The sequence below is a fragment of the Castor canadensis genome, chromosome 12 (assembly GCF_047511655.1).
Source record: "Castor canadensis chromosome 12, mCasCan1.hap1v2, whole genome shotgun sequence".
In the NCBI taxonomy this organism is placed as follows: Eukaryota; Metazoa; Chordata; class Mammalia; order Rodentia; family Castoridae; genus Castor; species Castor canadensis.
This window is the reverse complement of record NC_133397.1, coordinates 8,573,882-8,595,611: the sequence shown is the minus strand read 5'-3', so window position 1 is coordinate 8,595,611 and position 21,730 is coordinate 8,573,882. Positions and strand designations below refer to the sequence as shown.

General features: G+C 45.9%; 1 protein-coding gene across 12 annotated transcripts in view; it reads right to left on the bottom strand.

Moving 5' to 3' along the window:
• Atp6v1c2 (ATPase H+ transporting V1 subunit C2) overlaps positions 1 to 21,730 on the bottom strand; it is a 46,552-nt gene that overhangs the window by 23,312 nt on the left and 1,510 nt on the right. For 10 of the 12 annotated variants that reach the window (XM_074049173.1, XM_074049176.1, XM_074049167.1 and 7 more), the window contains 3 exons: positions 21,257 to 21,396; positions 19,234 to 19,301; positions 482 to 567 (listed from right to left, as the gene is read on the bottom strand). In XM_074049173.1, coding sequence (XP_073905274.1) covers positions 482 to 567; positions 19,234 to 19,301; positions 21,257 to 21,385 — 283 coding nt within the window. In that variant the 5' untranslated portion in view covers positions 21,386 to 21,396. Of the gene's footprint in view, positions 1 to 481; positions 568 to 19,233; positions 19,302 to 21,256; positions 21,397 to 21,588; positions 21,673 to 21,730 lie in introns of those variants that run through there. The other 2 variants (XM_074049172.1, XM_074049177.1) reach the window with 2 other exon arrangements.

Genomic DNA, 21,730 nt, shown 5'->3' with positions numbered 1-21,730 from the left:
CATGGGCAAAACATTGGTGGAGTCTAAAGATTTAGTCCATCAGCACAGGGGAATGGAATATTCTACTGCAGGAAGAGGTTTGGGTCTTTGTTAGGCAGCAACTAAAGCCTCGGAGGCATTGCTCTTCACATGGAGCCATATTGCACACCTTGTTTGGGGAAAGGGATGAGTGAGCTGGAATGGGTGGGTGGGATTTTCCAAGTGTGGGATGGTGGAGGTCAACGAGAAGGAATCCTGATCACTTTAAATTTCACTGAGTTCAGGATAAGAAACACCATACATCCTAGAAAGGAGGAAGGCAAGCTATGAGTAGAGGAAGGGGCCTGTCTGCCAAACTCTGCTGTACGGTTGTGCTGATGGTGGGGTGCAGGGCCCTCAGAAAGTATTCTGAGCTTCTACTGAGGCCCAGGACATTCCTGTAACTACTGTGGCCACAGCCAGACTTCCACGCCTGAGAAATAAGACGCACTCAGGGACCTACCTCCGTTAGCCAGGAGGTTCTCATGGACTTTCCCCTTGGAGTCCTCCATGACGTCCACCACGCTCTGTGCCATTCTCCTTATGAGGCTTTGGGGAGAGAAGAAAGCAGCAATGAGGGTGGGAAGCTGCCTGCAGGCCACTCGTGTACGCTGCTGGCAAGAAATGCAGCCGTGGGCCTTTGGGGCAGTAACTTGTCAATCTGTAAGAAGAGACTGACAATGTTACGAACCTTTGAACCAGTAATTCCACTTCTGGGAAACCATCTTAAGGAAACAGGAAACACCGAAAAAGCCTTCTGAATAGAAAGATATTCTTTACAGCATTACCGCTGACAATAAAAAACTGGAAACCACCAGCAGCTTCAACAACAGGGACTTGTTTACATGAGTGATGGTCTACCCAGCTGAAGGATTGTTAGGCAGCCACTGAAAAAAAGATTTACAAGGAATTTCAAATGCCATGGAACAAGGCATGTATTACCATGTCAGGTGGAAAAACCAGGACAGAAACCTACCCAGACAATAGGGTCGCGGGCTGTAGTACCTGCAATGGTCTTCCTACTTGACATTTTTTTCTATTATAATCTGGTATTGCTTTTAAAATTAGAAAATTGGTTATGGTCTCCATAACAAATACTGAAGGCTTCAGAAAGGAAAGAAAGTGCAGGATTTGGAAGCAGAAGGGTTCAAATTCACCACGGCTCTGCCAACTACCAAGAGTATGATATTAGCTAAATTGATTTAATTTCTTTGAGTCTCAGTTCTCTCATTTACTAAATGTGTGTTATATACCATCCACAGGACTGTTATTAACACTGATATAACTAACTAGGAACTGGTCACCTCATAGCAGGAGGCCGATCAAATAGAAATCCACGAGAATCCAGTCTAAAGTTTCTGATGGTGCAGAGCTTTGCCTCTCTCCATGGGGCATGGGGGGTAGTAGTGCTGATGGTATTTGAAGTGACAGTGGACCCAGGTCACCGAATCCCAGATGGAACACAAGGTCCTCCACTGTGTGCAGAGCCTTGGGTGGGCCTGACACAGAAACTGAGGCAGGAACAAGAAGGGATGAAGGCGGAATGATAGTAACTTGTATTCCTGACTCTCGACACCCATGGTCGGAGACTGCAATGCAGCTTAGTGATAGAACACTTTCCTGGAATATGCGAGGCCTGGGTTCCAGCTCTAGCACCACCAGGAAAACAAAAATCCACTATACCTCACCAGAGAGGAAATTTCCTAAGATCCGGACCCATTTCTAAAGGCTTGACATCTGCATGGGGTATGTGAGTTAAGGCCTCTTTTTGATAGCACCTATCACCTGGTGGGGTCTACCAAGTATCAAACCCTCTGTAGCCATGACCTCATTTAATTCTTACAAAAATCCCGAAGGGGAGGTATTACCCCAATTTATCAGGTCCCAAGAAGTAATTTGCCCCCAACCTTCCAGTCTGTTTGTGGGCTTCAAAGGCAAGACTTTTGGCCACCTAGTCACACTGCCACCTGGACAGTCACTGTGGCCCGCCCTGTTGAAATTTCTACCAATGACCAATGGGCTAGCATCTCTTAGAACGGTAGTTAACAGTGCCTCACTGATGATAGCCTTGGCCAAGTCACACAACTTATCTCAGTCTCCTGAGCCACAGATGGGGGATAACATAACTTATCTTGCAGGGTTCTTTGCGGACTTTAACACAATGCTTTGCAAAGCATGGAGTCTCCAGGCGCTGGAGAGGGACCTAGAGAGGTGCTCCAGGGGACGTGGGAAGACTGCTTTGGGCTCTCTACTCTCTGCGTTCCACAGAGATTCTGCAGATCAAAAAGAGTCAGAGTCCAATTTCCTCCAGCTGGAGTAGCCTCAGTCCTCACCTGCTCCAGCCTTGAGCTGTGAGATTGTGGATCTCAGCCTGGTCCTTGCACTATTCCCTTGGCTGTCCTACAGCCCCACACAGCTCTGGGTCTCTCTGTACATAGACCTTCTCAGATTGTCTTAGTATGAGCTGTTGGAACCCTGACTCAATAAATCCATTCATCCATCCATTCATTGAGCAAATTTCATATGTTAAGCAACTTCTGTGTGCCAAGCGCTGCTCTACATACTGTGAACAAAACAAAGTCCCTGCTGTCATGCAACTTCTGTTTCAGTGCTGTCAACGGTTTCCTCTTTTATCACTCGAGTGCCACATGCAAGGCTGTCTCCTATTACATGCCCAGGGTGACGGTCTGTTTGCATGATGTTGGTAGTAACTCCACCCCGACCACAGTGCCTGAACACAGTAGCTGCTCAGTAATGCGTGTCAAGTGAATAAGTGAGCCCCACACTTCACGGCACCTAACATCACACATATGCTCACTTCTTCCCTCACAAAGCTAAAAACAGAGGTCACCCATCATTTTATTAATGAGTCTTTGCTGTCCCCTGTCCGATCCTCTTATGAAATTTTTCCCTATAGCAAATGTAGCCCTTAGGCACGTACATTACAGCTGGGACATCTCAGAATAACATGCTCTGATGAAGCTTAGTTGCTAGAAAAACAGCTTAGCTATGATCCTTAACTACGGCCACCAGTGAATTATGGTATTACCAAACCAGGACATTTTTTTCTCATTAAAAGAAACCTAAGGGTCATGATGCTGTTTTAATCTTCTGTCCCCCTTAAATTCCACTGTGCACACCTGACTATAAGTTAGAGCATCCTCGTTCCTTTCACAGGCTGCACAGTATTTCATTGCATGACTGCCAGAACTAAGTCCTCACTACTAGATCTTTGGGTTGTTTTCCTCTTTGATAGGATGTTGCAATAGTACATGTGTTTTTCCCACTTGTACAGATGTATATGTAGAAAAAAAGCTATAAAAGAGCAACTACTGGAATAAAAGGTATGAACTTTTATAATTTTAACAAGGGAGGCCAAACTACCTTCCAAACATACAGAGCCAGTCCCACCAGCAAGGTATGAACAACACCTGCTTCCCTAAACCCTGGCCAACACAAGCCTCAGGAATCTTTTTTATCCCTGCCAATCTGATAGCTGGAAACCTGCATCTCATGATTGCTCTGATTTGCATTTCTGTATCATCAGTGAGGTTGGATGGACCTTTTCTCCCATGTTGATTGACTCTATGAAAGGCTGTCTTCTTCTTCTGTGAATAACACTTGCATAGCCTCTGTCAGATTGGAGGTGGGGCTGGCTCCTTGCTTTCTAAATTTTATTTTGTTGGTTTCTATGAGCTCTGAGGGGTGTTGGAGACTCGATCCTTGAGACAATGTTTTGAGCTAGGTGACATCACCATTAAATTAAGACTTAGAGAGCTGAAGGTCACCGTGTCACTGAACAAATGTCAAAGCAGAAACTGATTGTGAATCTGCACACCCCGATGGCACCTTTTTCCAAAACACCTGACAAAAATGAGTTGCAGAGAAGAGGTTCAGATCATATTATCAGTGAGAAACAACTGCAGACGATACAAAAAGATTGAGTTAACATAGATGTGCGCATGTGTCTAAACCCATAAACCTGCACCCCTTAACGCGTGAATATTTCACTGTGTATAACTCGACCTTGTTGAAAACAAGTTTGTAAGCAGACACTACCTTAGTCAGATGACCAAAGTCAACATCACCCACTCTAGGAAAGGTCAGCCATGTGCTCTGGATAGGATGCACTGAGCCCAACACAGCAGCTCTGCTATAGGGCTCTTACCAAAAAAAAATCCGATGTCAACCTGGGTATGGCGGTGCAGGCCTGCCACCCCAGCAGCTGGGAGGCTGAGGCAGGAAGATCCTGCATTCATGACCAGCCTGGGCTACATGGCAAGAAATAAATATTTTAAACATCAACCATGACGATTATTCTAAGGATGAGACCTGTTCATGTAGTTCAAGGTAGATGCTAGAATCTCCCCCAGTTCAACACTGGCAGCATTAAAGATAAGAAACCTGATAAAACGCTCGGTCTCCAGGTTCAGAGGAGAGTGACGCGTGGCCCACTAACAGTAGGGGAAGGCTCAGCCTCGCTTGCTCCAAATCCCACTTTTCACTGGGGAGATGAGCATGGTGAAAAGAGTCTTAATTTACAGCCTTGGCAAGTCCGGGAGAAACGGGGTCGCCATGCACTGTTGACCCTGGTGTTGACTGGTTCGTACTCAGCAGAGTATTTTCAGATCTACCAAACATTTTAATGAACGAATGTCATTGTCGTTCTGCCACACTGGCTCAAGGGCTCAAAGCCTGGGACAGAATGGCTTGTAAAAGCCATCTTGTCATCACCAACAGGGAAGCCACATAGCTAAGGAGAACAAGGTGCCAGGCGTCGGTGGCTCATACCTGCGATCCTAGCTACCTGGGAGGTTGAGATTAGAGGATTGAGGCTCGAGCCCAGCCCGAGCAAATAATTTGAAAGACCCCATCTTCAATAACCAGAGCAAAATGGAGGAGTGGCTCAAAGGATATAGCACCTGTGTTGGATGTGCACAGCCCTGAGTTCAAACCCAGTACCACTGAGAGACAAACAGAGAGAGAGAGAGAGAGAGAGAGAGAGAGAGAATGAGAAAGGTTGTCACAAAGCTTGTGGACCATAGAACAGAGGGGAAGAACAAGTCATAAATGGGGTCTTTTTTTGTAAAAAATCAAGTCAAAATGCCTGTTGTATATTCAGCAAAAGTTTGGAACAATTGACACTACATTGTCAAATTGGTGTCCTTTGGGGAGTGATATTGCAAAGGAGGGTCAAATTTAGGGTCGGTTAAAAACAAAAAGCCAAGGGGACGGGGGGAAGGGGGCAGAAATGACCCAATCATTGTATGCACATATGAATAAAGGAAATAAAAAAAATAAATAAAAAGCTAAGCCGGGAGTGATGACTCAAACCTGTAATTCTAGCTCCTTGGAAGGCTGACACCTAGAGGATTGCAGTTCGAGGCCAGTACAAGCAAAAAAAAGTTTAAGAGATCCCATCTTGCCAGAAGAAGCTGGGCATGGTGGCATGCACCTGTCATTTGAGCTTCAGCAGGAAGTGCAAAATAAGAGGGTCACAGTCCAGGGCTGACCTGGGTAAAAAAGAGACCCTACCTCCAAAATAATAACCGGAGCCAAAGGGCTGGAGGTGTGGTTCAACTGGTTGAGTGCTTGCCTAGCAAGTGTGAAGCCCTGAGTTCAAACCCCAGTACTGCTAAAAAATAAAATAATTACTAGCCAATAATGGTTAAGTCAGAAAACAAAGCCATCAGTTAAAGGAGCAAGAGAAACATGCTAACTGAGCACAGCCCCTCCTGGCTGGGAATCTGGGGAGCTCCCAGGGGGAGAAATTGAGTGGGTTCAGGGGCTGGAGGACAATACTAGTGTGAGGAGGGGAAGCAGCTGGTTCTGGGCACCTGGAACCTGGGGAGAGACGGGCAGATGAGAAGGGAGGCTGGCCAAAGCAGCCTCACAGATCTGTAGCCAGGAAATGCCCTTCTTTCCTTTCCACAGGAGAAAAGAAACCTGGCAACCCTGCTGATTTGGGGTTCTGGGCTCCATGGGGACCCACGGGGTGTAGGATGGCTCAAGATATGAGAGATCTGATATCTGTTACTTCTTCTCTTGCATACAAGGCTCCGGGGCTCTTCCAGGCCTGGGTGGGTAGAGGGATGGCAAGCACCAGCCCCTGCAGGAGGGCCAAATGTACGGGATGAACCCAGAGGGCAGGGCTGACTTCTCTAGTCACCTGAGTCCACCTCCCACAGCCCAAGCACACAGCAGATTCTTCCTAAATGGCCTTAAGACACAGGGCCTCCAGGGGGTTGTGCCCTGTAAACTGTGCACGGCAAAGCTTCCAGAGGTTTCCAGCAGCCCGGTAAGGCAAGCTCTCCCCAAAGCTCCCACTCAGCCAGGGGCCACTTGCCTGCTGCTCCCCTTGTTTTTTGGTAAGACGGGCTGGACTCCTCCGTCCAGTTCTCTCCAGATGGTAGGTACCAGGTCCCAGGTTCCTGAGGGCAAGGCGATACAGCACAGAGGGTGGGCTTTCGCCCCCTCCCTGGATTCTCTGAATGAGTCCAGCCAAGCAGCAAAGGGTTGGTTTGGTTGTCAGAAATTACCCAGCATGCCTAGAGGGGTGGGCAGGCAGGTTATAGCACAGGGCAGAGGGACCTTTGGGGGTGTGAAGCAAGAATGGCAGTGACACCCAGCTGGGAACTTCCCTTGGTCCTCAGAAAGGCACTGATATATCCAAATCCTCAATAAACAAGACAAGGTCCCTGAGAGGTGAGGAAATCAAGGCTCAGAGAAGCATGAAAGTTGCCCAAGGTGACTTTGCTGATGGCCACAACATCAGTGAATCCTGAGCCCACGCTGCTGCCTCTGAAACAGGTCTCCATCCACCACCACAGATACTGACAGGCCCCTATGGGAAACCAAAAATCCCTAACCCACCCTGTGCCCAACGGTCCTCAGTGAATCCAAGTGGGAGAAGCCACTCAGGAGGCCAGGCCTGAGAAGAAGCCCAGAAATTACAGCACCAGGTGGGGCTTATGACTCACGGCGCTCCCAGGCACCTCACCCCAGCCTTTGTCTCACTGCTTCCACCTCACACAAGGGACAAAGAAATCTACGCACCCTGCAGCAAAGTCATCAGGAAAATGTAACCAGCGATCCATTAAGTGACTTTCTTTATATAAAAACAAAGATCCAATGATGCTTCCTGGAGGTTCCCCACTCTGGAAAGCTCTGAGCACAAGCACACCTTGCCTTAAGTTCCAGGCTTACGTCTCAGAGTTTAAATATATCTCTAGGGCTGGGAGAGTGCCTCAATTGGTGTAGCGTTTGCACGAGACCCTAGGTTCAATCCCCAATACTACAAATAAATTAATTAATTAATTAGACAAACACATCTTTAGCAATTCCCCTGTATAGTTTATAGAGCCACCCAGTGAAGTTACCCTGGTCACTCAAAACTGAATTCTCTCTGGCCACGTTGGTATTACAGAGCTTGATTCACCCACACTGTGGCCCAGCAAAGTAATTTTTGGTCTTCTATAAAAAGTCTGGGTATGGTGGCACATGCCTATAGTCCCAGCTACTCAGGAGGGATTCCTTGAGACAGGATTCCTTGAGCCCGTGAGTTCAATCCCAACATGGGCAGCATATAATGAAATCCCATTTCAAAAAAAAAAAAATAGGATCTAATCTGCCCTCAGAGATACTTTGCCCCTCGGGAGCCCTGGCAAGGAAGGTTTCTCGCACTGAACTCAGCTCACAGAGTGTCACTAGAATGCTCTGGTCTCCCATGGACTTTTAGGAGCAGCTGGGCACTGCCCTGAGCATCTGGGTAGGAAAAGACCAGCTCACATTTGTTTAAGTTCTGGAGACTTTGCCAAAAAGTCAGTCCACCAAGCAGCCCAGCCACTGTGCCCAAATGTGGGATCATCCACGTGGAGCTGGACTCCAAGGACACACAAGGTGAACCCCCACCCCCCCATTGCGAATTCTCAGCCCCACAGGGGCTTAAGTCAGGAATGTGCAAATCACAAAAAATGGAACTACAAATGACTTATAAACACTTGACAATGTGTTTACTCTGGCTGGGAATCCAAGAACTACACACCAAAGCAATCACACATCACCCTCCTTTTGCTGGGTACGTGGACACAGTCTCTTAAAGACATTTACCTGACAAGGGTGTGAGGAAAGAGCCCTTCTCGCAACCTTTTGGGAACAATTTAGCAATACACACAAAGAGCTTAACTATGTCTATATCCTTGAACCTGGAATTCCTTTGTGTGTGTGGTACTGGAAATTAAACCCAGCGGAACCTGTATTTCAATCTGGCGATGGAATTTCAGAATAATCAAACATGTACACAAAGAATTATGCAGAGACATTAACTAATTACAAAAGCAATATCAAAAAGGGTAAAAATAGTTAATTTACTCAATGAGTTAACTGTAACAGAATGAAGTGTGTATTCCATAACCATAAAAAGAAATGGGCTAGTGGTGCATGCCTGTAAACCCAGTACTCAGGAGGCTAAGGCAGATAGAGTGAGAGTTCTAGGCCACTCCAGGCGATCTAGCAAGACCCTTGCTCAAAAGACAAAAAAACAAAACAAAAACAGTCCTCACCATCCCTTACTTGAGTCACTTCTTGCAAGTATGATGTGACAGACTGTGCTGCCCATAACCATGCAAAAGGCCATAGATGGAGGGGCCTCTGTAGACCAAGGACAGGTGGGGACTTCTCCAAGGCCACACAGCTCCTTAGTGGCTAACCAGGGCAAAAACAAGTCCTCTAGATTAGCTCACTGTTCCCTGACTCAACCTTACAGCAATAAATCGGATTTTATTTGCGCAAGTTCTGATTTCTTTAGATGGGGTGGGGGGGACTGAGACAGGGTCTTGCTATGTAGCCTAGGCTAGGCTGGCCTCGAACTCATAATCCTCCTGCATCTGCCTCCAAAGTGCTGGGACGACAGGCCTACACCACCAAGCCCAGCCAATAAATTAGATTTTAATAGCATCATTAAAAAAAAAAAAAAAAAAAAACCTCTCATTTACATTGCTTGTCTGTTTGTCCTAAGAGTTTTTTTAATGAATGAGAACAAAGCAACAAATATTTTCTCAACCCTGCAGAGGCCACTGGGGTTCCCTAGACACCTCCCCAGCCACATTTATTGGGACCTCATACCCCATCAGTGAGAGTTGACCTCTGGGGACCACCAACACACACTGCAAATCTGCAGGGCCCTTGTTTCTTTTCTTGGTTCTCTTCAAATGTCCTAACCTTCTATCAACACGAGGGTCCAGAACAGACAAATCCACAGTGAGTGGACTGCTGGCTGACAGCAACAGGGGCACAGGGGTCTTTGGGCGTGGTGACTTGGTGGATTTTCTTCTGGGATGATGAAAATCTTCTAGAATCAGGGGCAGTAATCGTGCACTGCTTTGTAAACGTACTGGAAGCTGATAAACTGGACATGTTAGAAGGGTGGCTATGACAGTGCGTGAATTACATCTCAATTTTAAAAAATGGCTCGGCTTTCCCTTGGCTTCCAGGGTGGAGACCCAGCCTGGATAGGAATGTCAGGGACTTGGCTTGGTTCTCTTCTCTTTTTTTTTTTTCCAGTACTGGGGCTTGAACTCAGGGCCTACACCTTGCACCACTCCACCAGCCATATTTTTTGTGAAGGGTTTTTTGAGATAGGGTCTCTCGAACTATTTGCCCAGGCTGGCTTCAAACTATGATCCTCCTGATCTCCACCTCCTAGGAGTAGCTAGGATTACAGGCGTGAGCCACTGGCACCTGGCTCAGCTTGGTTCTTTAGGCTGGGTGACATCACCTAGGCCGAATATCGTTGGCAACCTGGAACCCTTTCTATCACGGCCACTATTTTTTTTTATTTTATTCATATGTGCATACAATGTTTGGGTCATTTCGCCCCTCTTCCCCCATCCCCTCCCTTACCCTCCCAACCCCTCCCTCTCCCTCCCACTCCCTCAATACCTGGCAGAAACTATTTTGCCCTTATCTCTAATTTTGTTGTAGAGAGAGTATAAGCAATAATAGGAAGGAACAAGGGTTTTTGCTGGTTGAGATAAGGATAGCTATACAGGGAGTTGACTCACATTAATTTCCTGTGCGTGTGTGTTACCTTCTAGGTTAATTCTTCTTGATCTAACCTTTTCTCTAGTTCCTGGTCCCCTTCTCCTATTGAAGGCCACTATTTTTAAAATTACCCCAAATCTGTCCAAACCTGGCATGGTGGCCCACACCTGTAATCCTAACTTAAAGGCCAACTGGGACAACTTTACAAGACCTTGTCTCAAAATAAAATAAAAGGTGCTGAGGATGTAGCTCAGTGGTAAATCCTTAGTCTAGCATACTTGAGGCCCTCGGTTAAATCCCCAGTATCACACAAACAAAACAAAACAAAAAATTCTCTAAGCCCTGCCCAAGGTCGTTATCCTGGACAGTCACTCCATCTTCCTCCAGGCTTCCTTCAGTGACCTTCTCTCTGCTCTCCCCATTGACCCCACACAGGCCCCTCCTGTCCATCCTTCCTACGGAAGCCAGGTGAAGCTCACTAAAAATATACATCGTAGCATGTCTCCGTACTGCTTCAACTCTTTAGCAGAGTTTACGAGGACATTCCTGCCTCTGCAGCTTCACCTTCTTCCACCCCACCTCCACTCTGGCTTTCAGACCTGCCTGGGATATCCTGGGCCACTTGGGTGCTACTCACCCTTTCTAACAGCCCCTCCACTAAGCATGTCTTCCCTAACAAATGCAGTACCCCCTGGGTTAACACGCCCAGTGCATGCTACTTCTGGCACTCAACAAATATGTGTCAAGTGCCAGTTGTGTACCAGGCACTGTGACAGGGAAACAGAGGTCAACAGAACAGATCCCAGTTCTCCCCTGATGGGCTGACATCTGAAAGCTCCTGCACCCACATTAGTGACTACACTGTGCCATATGTGGCTTTCTTGGCTTCTCTACAAATCCACCCACCCCACTATCACTGGTTTCTGCAAACACACCCTGACACCTGGAAAACAGCAAGGAGCGATGGAAGCATTCGGCAGGGCTGGCTGGAGTGACATCTTAAGATGTGGCAAGGGACATTGGTCCAGTGCTCCACAGAATTGCATAGTCCATCTATTCCTGTGTCATGCACCCACCACCCAGGGCTGACGCTGTTTCTTACTCATCTCCCAGAATGTGAACCTTTCAAAGTATGGACATCTCCTTTCTAAAATAAAGGGGGAATGAGTGACTCAAGTGGTAGAGCACTTGCCCAGATGTGTGAAGTTCTGGGTTAGTACTGGGGAAAAAAACAAAAAACCTCACCATTACCTACAGAATAACAAGCACTCAATGCAGCAAGGCCAAACTCAGACCAGGCCAGGGTGGACCCTACCCAGGACCCAGTGCATGCTATATGGTCCTCTGAGCCATGGCCATCCCCCAAGATAAGGAATTAACCCAAAATATTGAGATCTAAGGGGCTGTGTATATGCACACTTTGACTACCCAGAGAGATGAAAACGTCAATATGAAGACTACAAGAATGTTCATGATGGCTTTATTTTTAATAATAAAGCCAAAAACCTGTTCCCCAACAGGCAAATGTACAAATTTTGGCTCACCCATAAAATGGAATACTACTTAGCAGCAAAAAATATTATATACACGCAACAGCATGGGGAAAATGCTGCTGCGTGGGAAAATTCAAACAAAAGGAGTGTATGTTGCCAGGTACTGGTGGCCTGTAATCCTAACTACATGAGAGGCTGAGGTTCAGGCCAGTCTGGGCATAAAAGTTCACGAGTCCCCCATCTCCAAAATAACTAGCGCAACATGGACTGGAGGTGTGGCTCAAGTAGGTAGACTACCTCCTTTGAAAGTGCAAAGCCCTGAGTTTAAGCCCCAGTCTCACCAAAAAAAAAAATGTTCATATCAAGTTCTGAAAATGCAAACTGTCTCATAGCAACAAAAAACAGATCAGTTCTGGGGTGGAGAGTGAGAAAGATCAACCATTCTGGGGTTCAAAGAAATCTTTGGGGTGGTGGATTTGTTCACCATCTTGACTCTGGTGATGGCTTCACACAGAAATGTCAAAACTCACCCATCAAACAGACACTTTAAAGTTGTTGTTTTATGTCTCAAAAAGCCATTAAGAAAAAACTACAGCTGATTGGCAGGAGACTTGCCTAGCATGCAAAAAAAAATTTTTTTTAAGAAAAGAAAGAAAACCTGGCCACACCGAAGTAGCATTCCTTACCTATCAGGTTCTTAAAAAGCAACAAATAGCACACTCTGTGAGAAAAGTCAGAGGTCTGTAACTCCAGCACTCAAGAGGCTGAAGGCAGGAGGATTGCAAGTTCCTGTCTCAGGAAAAAATGAATGAATACGTAAAAGGATCTTCTGAGGTGGCCCCTAGAGGAAAATGTGTAAATGCTGGCCTTGGCCTGAGCTGAGCAGAGAATGACCCAGGTGCTACAGGAAAGTGACCCAGGGAGGGAGCCTCAGTCCCTGATGGACCTGGGCAGCATCCAAGATGGAAGGACCTTGTATTAAATTGAACCTCCAGCGATTTGTGGATTTTGCACCGTTGCCTTGGGCTGAGCCTGACTCCAGGCAAGCTGTCCCTACAAGGGCTGACATTCCTTTCTCGCCTGCTGCCTGGACTTCCGATTCAGGGAAAGCCATTGAGCACTGGGGGAGCTTGGCAGGAACTGGGTCAAGTAAGGCAGTGCAGAGGCTGACCCAGCAGGGTCTGAGTGAAGGGTGGAGGCAGAGAGAGTCAACTGCCACCTGTCAAGGGTCTTCGACAGGACAAGGAAAGGGAATCAGGGTGACTAGGCTCAGGCCTGACTCTCAACAACTATATGATCCTGCACAAGTGATTTAACTCTTTGAATGTGGAACTGAAGACAGAAGACCCATACACACAGGCAGGAGAGAAGGACAGAGGGACACCGTGACAGAATCAGAACTGGCGCAGACCTTCGTGTAACCAGCAAGAGTGGCAAATGCATGCAGTGTAAAAGCAGGGGACAGGAAATATGAAAATCATTGCCAATGTCACTCCAATAGACATGAAAAAAGAGAATGCACCCTCGCCAAAGACTCACAGAACACTTAGAAAGATCAGTAGTGTATTAGGTCACAAAGAAAACATCAAATGGAATTCATTCTCTAGCCAGGCAATATAATTTGAAATGAAAACAAAAAGCAGAAATAATTTTTTAAAAACCCTCAACTTCCTGGAAATAAAAGGCTTTAAAAATGCAGAATATCTAGACCAAGAAAATAATGAAAACAGCACACTTTAAAATTTAAATTATGTAAAATTCAAGGAAAAATCCATTGCCTTTAGCATTATAGAACAAAAGAAAACAAAGCAGGAGTAAATGAACTAAGCATGAGACTCTGTGCTTTACAGAAAAGGGCAAGGAAAAAACTTAAAGTCAGAGAAAGATAATTAGATGCATGCAGAAATTTGAAAATTAGAAGTCAGTGAAATGACAAGATTGCTAAACAGATTCAAAAACTGCTTCTTTAACATCAAAGCAGATAGGACTAGAGCAGCTGCCTAGCAAGCATGGAGCCCTGAGTTCAAGTCCCAGTACCACTCTCAACTTTTTTTTTTCAAATTTGAAACAGATACCCAGACACTAGTTGCTTACATCCATAATCCTAGCTACTTGGGAGGCTGAGATCAGGAGGATCACAGTCCTAAGCCAGCCCAGGCCAAGAGTTTGTGAGACCCCATCTCAAGGGGAAAAAGCTGGGCATAGTGGCAGGCACCTGTCATTCCAGTGACAGCAGGAAGCCTAAAGCAAGATTGTGGTCCAAGCCAGATGAGACAAAAAGTAAGACCTTATCTCCAAAATAACCACAGCAAAAAGGGCTGGAAGTGTGACTCAAGCAGTGTTAAAAACCTGAGTTCAAACCCCAGGACCACCACCAAAAAAAAATTGAAACAGATAAGCCAAAGGTAGCTTCATCGAAGAAAATGTAAAGACCAAAAACTGGGGAGTACGCAAAAACAAAATACTGATAGACTCCACGCAAATAACTTGAAAAAGATTCGTGAAATTGATTCAAAGAGAAAACTAGCAAATTCTGTGACTCTTATTGAGGAACTACTCTTCAAAGTGTGCATGTCACAATGGCATATTTTAGACCTCCCAGGAACAGATGGCCCCACTACTACACAAAGCAGTTGTTCTCAAAGTATGGGTCGTACTGCTGCTGTGACCTGACAGCTGGAAGACTGAAGATTCTCAGGCCGTGCCTCAGAGCCCAGGAATGTGTGCTTCAACCAGCTTTCCAGATGGTTCTGATGCCCACTAAAGTTTGAGCATCTCTAACTTAATGTTCTGCCTTGACAGTCTGGGCGTGGCATGCCGGGCAGCAGGACCAGCATCGCTGGGGAGCTTGTAAGAAACACAGAATCCCAGCTGAGGGTCTCTGAGTCACAATCTGTGCTCCATAATGATCCACAGAGGATTTGTCCACGTGTTCAAAGCTCAGAAGAACACTCAGAACAATAACCCAAGTACTGTCTAACAGAAAGATAATGTGAGCCACACAGGTAATGCAAACACTTCTAATTACCACATTTCAAAAAATAAAAACAGATCGGGGTGGCAGGGCATACCTGTAGTCCCAGCTACTCAAGAGGTAGAGATCAGGAGGACCCAGGTTCAAGGCCAGTCTAGGCAAAAAGTCAGTGAGACCCCCATCTCAATCAATAAAGTTGGGTGTGGTGGCACATGCGTGTCATCCCAGCTTTGAGGGAAGAACAGGTAGGAGGATCCCATCTGAGGCCAACCATAGGCAAAAACACAGCCCCTATCCAAAAAATAACTAGAGTGAAAAAGAGCTGGAGGGATGGCTCAAGTGGTAGAGCTCCTGCCTAGCAACAGTGAGGCCCTGAATTCAAACCCCAGTATGGCCAAAACATAAAAAAAAGTAAAAGAAGGTGAAATTAATTTTAATAACATTTTATTTAACCCAATCTTCAAAATATTCATTTAAGCAGATAATCACCATACAATTTAGTGAGCTATTTTAACGAGAAAAATTATTTTTTCTCATCCCATGTCTTCAAAATCTGATGTGTGTTTTAACACTTTTTACATATCTTGATTCAAACTAGTCCCATTCCAAGTGCAACCCAGCCCTGGCAGCTGCTGGATGTGGTGGTGAGCAGTGCAAGGAGGGTAGAGGAAAGAAGGAGGCCTCATCGCACAGTAGACAGAATCCAAAGAAGCCTAACTCGGAAGCCTTCTGTTGGTCCAGAGCCTAGGATGTTATGGTGCTGAGATCTAATTGTGAGCAAAAGCCTGGGTCTTGTGGGACTCGCATGGAAGATAGACATTAGCCAAACAATCGCCAAAAAAACTCCACTGTGGTGAGTGCCAGAAAGAAGGGGAGCCGGGATCTGAAGACAGCAGGGGGGGCAGAGGTTGAGGGGAGCCTAGGGGAGCTGAGAGGAGCAGGTGTTGGTGGGACAGGTGGGAGATCGGGTGAGGAAAGCTCTCAAGGGCATCTCAGAGTGTGGGGGCAGCAGGAGGACAGGGAGTAGCGTGGCAGAATCCACGCATGATGTGGTCACAGCACGGGGGGTGAAAGGTCCAGAGATAATCTCAGACTGATATTCTTACAGAAGAGAAGCATGGATACTTCTTCAAGATTCTATTTTGCTCCTCCATGGACTGTCCTCACAAGAACTCACTCCCACCCGAGCACACATCCACCCTCACGTGTGTAACCTTTGATCCTCCAACCCTTAGACAACTTTGGGGAACCATGTAGGAAAAGAAAGGCCACCGGCTACTCCACATGACAGGTGACGCCCTCAGGGGCAAGTGGCAGTCATGGATGTACTGTAGAAGCCCACGAGGCCCAGCTGAACGCCCAAGCGCCCGTGAAATGTAATCTACCACCCAGCACCGCACAGCAGGCTCGGGTACTGGAAAGGACTCAAACGTGGCAAACGGGAGGGGAGGCTTTTTTTTTTTTCAAAATAAAATCATTCGGTTTCTCAAATGGTCATGAATTACAGTGTAAACAGAGTTTGTTAACACGGGCAGCCTGGAGGAATAAACCCAAAAATAATGCGAAAGCTTTCGTAAGCAAAGGGGCCTTTCAGCTACATGGAAAAGCACTCTAGCACTCAAGTAAATAAATAATAAAAGGAAATAAGAAACACGACACTTTGAGCATGATCTCCCTTCTCTGTTCTCCTGGGCAGAAGCAGTGCTAGCAGGTTTGTGGTGCATTTATTTCTCTCATAACACCTGAGTGCTTTTCAAAGAATCAGGGAGGCTGGTTCAAAGAACCGAAGCTGCCTCTGGATTCATTAATATATTCCATGCCTTCAGTCCATTGCTTCAGTATTAAGTCCTAACACAAGACAACCCTGCCCTGGACTGGATCGAAGCCAAAAAGAAGAATTAGGGGTGCTCAAACCACTCTGTTTTTCTGATTCCCCAGTCAGAACGCTCTTGGGGATCCACACGTACAAGGAAAACTAAAACAATGTACAGTGATATTCATTCTTACCACGCCCAGTCCCTGCTTTTAAAAACACTCTAATTTGTATTGGTTCCATGTTTCACAATTTTAGCCCTCACCCTGCTTGCACACTCATTTTCCTACGCTTACGCATACGCTAACCACCAGCAGAGGCCTCCTGTGGAACAAACAAGTACAGAACAAAACATGAGTTTCTACTGGCACAAAAACAAGCAAACCAACCAGAAGAAACTGAGGCAGAAGCAAGAAGAACCCAGGATCACAGAATTTCAGAGCTGGAGGGGCTAGATCTGAGCTACACAAGGTTTGTCAGACCCCTCTGTAGTGCCAGCAGCCTTAGAAAGGAGTGGACACAGCCACACTTTCCTGGTAACTTTTCACAGTTCACACCCTGGGATGTGATGACACTTGACTTACCATTATTTTACTCCCCTTCATTCCTCCCTAAAAGCAGAAAGATGGCTACTATTATCTCACTCTACAGATGAGAAAGTCCCAGTGCCATCAAAAAAAATGTAAATCTATTTTGGGCTTAAGTGATGGGGCACCTGCCCAGATGAGAATGCCAAAGGTTAGTTTTCTTTCTCAAAGACTGTGCCCTGCAAACTGCTTGTGACTAGGACTGCCTTTGTGTAAATTAGTCCAACGCAGAGCAAAGGAGTCCTGTTATTCTCAGGCAATCAGGAGGGAAGCAACCACAGAACACAGAAAAGTCCACTTTTAGCCCATGGGACCAATGTACAGATTAGAAATCCTCAACGCGTGTTCACCAGAAAATTTGCATTTTCAGTACAAATTCATTAGAAAAGGCAATAGCGGCCACAGCCCCATTCCACTAAGGAGAGACAGCCCGTGTCTCAGTCCCTGAAAACCCTCCGAGGAGCGGCCAGAAACCCTGATGTGAGACCTGGTGTGGCTCAGTGGACACACACCTGACCAAGTCTATTTCTCCATCCGCCCCACTTGCAGTAATGTTTTTCCTTTCCTTTCCATTTCTCTTCTTTCTCCTCCCTTCCTCCCCCTCCCCCCATCTCTCTCTCTCTCCCCTTGCTGGGGATCAAACCCAGGGCATTCTGCATGCTAGGCAAGTGCCCCTCTCACCCCTACTCCCTTGTTTGTTTGTTTGTTTTAAAACAATAAAAACACTTGTTAAATGACATGTTCATCTTTACCCAAACAAACATTATTATTACTTGAAAACTATCTCTAGATAAATTAGGGCAAATTCACACAGCATATTGCAGTGGAAGAGTTAATGGTGTGAGCAAAAGTCCAAAATATGAAGTGAAGAATCAAGTTAAAGACCATGTGCAATGTGGCTTTTATTGATGTATGTATGCATAAACAACATTTGGGTTGAAAAAACGGAATGTACATACTGCAAACACAATATAACACTGGCTGTGTCTGAATGATATAATTACAGGATGTTCGTGTTTCCTTTTTCGTGTTCTTCTATAATCTATAAATGTTTCCCAATGATTATATATCAAATTTGTAATAACTCTTTAAAAAGAAATGTTGCTTTGAGACTCTGAAATCTTTTTTTTGTGTGTAATACTAGGACTTGAACTCAGGCCCTACACCTTGAGCCACTCCACCAACCCTTTTTGTGAAGGGGTTTTTTCAAGATAGGGTCTCATGAACTATATTCCTGGGCTGGCTTCAAACCACGATCCTCCTGAGCTCTGCCTCCTGAGCAGCTGGGATTACAGGTGCGAGCCACCGGTGCCCTGCAAGATTCTGAAATCTTCATACACTTTTGGTGGGAGTGTGACTAGGGACAAGTTTTTGGAACAGTGATGTAGGCATGTCTGTGAAGTTACATATACGCAGACTATGACTCAGTAAGTTAAATATTCCATTCTTACATGTACACAAAGAAGAAAAGGACAGTCACCACCACACTGTTTGCAATAGACTCGAAAACTTAAATGTCCATCAAGAGAGAAACCAGTGAGGGTGCATCTTATCCACTCAAGGTAATGGAGCCAGTAAAACGAATGTGAAGCAATGGACTGACACAAAACTTTAAGATATGTCAGTAAGCAAAAAAAAAAAAAAAAAAAAAAACCACAAAAAAATAGGATATACGCTATTATCAACACCATAAATTATTTTAAAGACTACACACATTTTTGTTGTTTTGTTTTGTTTTATTTTTGTTTTGTTGAGCCAGGGTCTCCCTATGTTGCCCGGGCTGTCCCACCTTGGCCTCCTGATTGCTGGGACTACAGGTACACACCACTGTGCCTGGCAAGACTACATACACATTTACTTGTCCTTGGACAGGCTATCTCTGGAAGGCTTGCCTACAAAGTTATAGTAACATTGACTCAAAGAAGAGAAATGAGGGGACAAGGCGACAGGAAAGAAGAAAACCTAATTTTCACTCTACATCCTTCCTTTTGTACTCTGGATTTTTTTTACTATGTACTTGTATTACTAAAAAACAGACTTTAAAGCCCTGAGGGAATTGCACCAATTACTTTTCTACATGAACACATGATCTTCCTGTTGCTGGCAACCTCCACCAAAAAAAAACAAGGCACCCGAAATGCCCCTGCTGACCCTGCATCCCTAGGCAAACCCATCTACTCTTTCTGTGGGCTTCTGGAACCAGGTTTAGACAAGTCCATACTTTGGTTTGGCCAAAGCAAGAACACTGTGTTCTCTGACAACAATGTCAAATTCTCACTTGTATGTAGTAAATAAGAAATATTTTACCTTTCAGCAAAGGTATCAAGTTTCCCCAACTCATCAGACAGACCAACAAGGGAGTCCAAGGTCCCCACCTAGGAAGATCATATAGAAATTAGAGGGTCATGTGTTTTCTGGTAGAGGACTGTGGCTGTCACTTCAACAACAGTGCTGGGGACTCTCGCTTCATGTTGAGTTGGCTGCCCTTGGCCAACAGCCAAACGAGAGAGTGGGAAGACTCAAGAGAGAACCCACGGATTTACGACTTTTTATTTTATGTCTTATTTATTTCTGGAGGGCCATCAGCATCAGCTGTCATATCTCTCCCCTAGGAAGGACTACTTTGTCATGGTCTGACCTCAGTTCATTCTCGTCTTGAGTGACAGCCTGCTAGTCACACGATAGCAGCAGAGATACACCAGAAAGCAAGTTCAACAAGTCATTCATCTCCAGGACTGCCCAACCATCCTGTCCTCTGCTCTCCTTTGCTCTTATTGACATTGACCTGGCTGGGGGGGAGCAGATTTCTTCCCCCTTCACCATTTGGAGAAGTCCTTTTCTTTTAGGATGAGTTATGGTCTTTCTTAGTGTGAAAATGGCCACAAAGTCCAAAATCGTTCTGAAAGGTCTTTTCACAGAAGCAGAAAGAAAAGGTTTGCCATTGTGTCACACCACAACCGGACCTTAAAAAGTAAGTAAGTAAGGCTGAGAGTGTGGCTCAAGTGGTAAAGCACTTGCCTAGCGAGTGCAAGTCCCTGAGTTCAAACCCCAATCCTACGGGAGGGAGGGAGGGACTGGACTGGGGGGTGCAGAATCGTAGTAGAACTTGTGCTTAGCATGCAAGAGTCCCCTCTACCCTCTTTCCCCCCCAACCCCAAGAACAAGAATTAAGCAATGATGAATCCTGGAGAGCTCTACTCAGTGAAGTTGCTTCTTTTCAAGCAAGTTAACTTTCAGCAAATTTTGGCGGGTCTTGTCTTTTTTTTTAACCTTTGCACCCTCCAATATCCAGCACAGTGCTCCACTCACAGATTCTCTAACCTCCAGTGTCAAACACTGACAGGCTTACACGGTGGGAAAACATGGGTTTGGAAACCCCCTGCTGCTGCTTGCTAGCCGCACAGCCCTAGGAACCACTGAGCCTCCCAGTCAGTCCAGATCTGACAGATTCGTTGTTGGGAAGACTCCAAGCAATGCACTTTCAGTACCTGGGCACCAGCACTGCTCAAGAAATGTTCCCACATGGTGTAGAGTCATGCACAACTAAAGGGCTGACAGTACAGTTCTTTCGGCAGAGGTGCAAACCAAGGTTTGTAAGAGGTTTCTAGAAGAGTGGACTCTGGGTGACTGGCACCACCTTTCCAGCACCCACGGTGTGTTCACACCTGTGTGGTCCTGAAGAATTCGTGAACTCTTTCTTCCCCTGGAAGTTTTGGAAAGCACTATCACAAGTCCATTTTTTGTGCATATCCTTTTCTTCGTTAATGTTTGTCTCATCTTAACTTCGCTATGCCCTATAAGAGCTCTTAGTCACTCATACACTACCCAAACCTCTGCCACCCCACCGGTTGTCACTACTCCCCTCCGACAGAATCAGAACATCCCTGGATGTCCTGGCCTGCCTCAGGTCAACAGCTCAGTGAAGACTGAAATCCTCCAAGCCTGCACATCTAAACCACATGCTCCATGTTCTTACCGGTTGTGACAAAACAGAAAGAACCCAAGGACAACCCTTGAGGACAACTCCCCAAAGAACTGAGTGTGCACAGCGCCCTTCCCACTTTTTGGAAGCACTGCCACCATGACCTTCTTTCCCTGTTCATCTTTTTCCTCCACTCTAAGTTCATGGGTGCCACAATTATTGGGACTACAGTATGAAGTGTATACCCATGAAGTGTATGGTATCAAGACCATACACACTCTCTTGGTGTTTTAGCCTTTGCCCTATTATTTTCTCATTGGCTTCTCACAGGCCATTGCCTGGGGATAGCAAACTTTGCCCCCTCCCCAACCAATCCATGACCTCTTTCCTTCTCCCCAGGAATTTTACCTTGAAGTCAGGAATAGCGAATTTGGTGTTGTAGGACAGGTTGGATTTGGAGGTTACAGTATTCATTCGCTCCAGGGCTTGCAAATTTTCCTTGTCTCCAGGGGCTGAAATTAACCAGAACTCTGACATGTTTCCAGTTGCTGGCCACCACCAAGACACAAACAGAAATGGAAGGAGAGATGTGTCAGATGGTTCTACTTTGCCACTCCCTGTCATCAGAATTAACCCTCTTCAGGATCTGTCGCTATTTGTTTCTCATTCCTTGCTTCTTTGACCTTCCAGCTCCCATTCTAGAGTTCAAAGGACACTCCTTTGCATAAAGCAATGCTGACCTCCACTGGAGAAGCCCTGGGGTCCTCAGGACAGCCCAGGGCCCTGCATCGGTTGGTTGGCTGTTTCCTTTCATTCAACTTGCCCTACAGCAAGAAAATGGGGGGACAGTAAGCTGAACGTGATGCCTTCTGGGAGGGTACT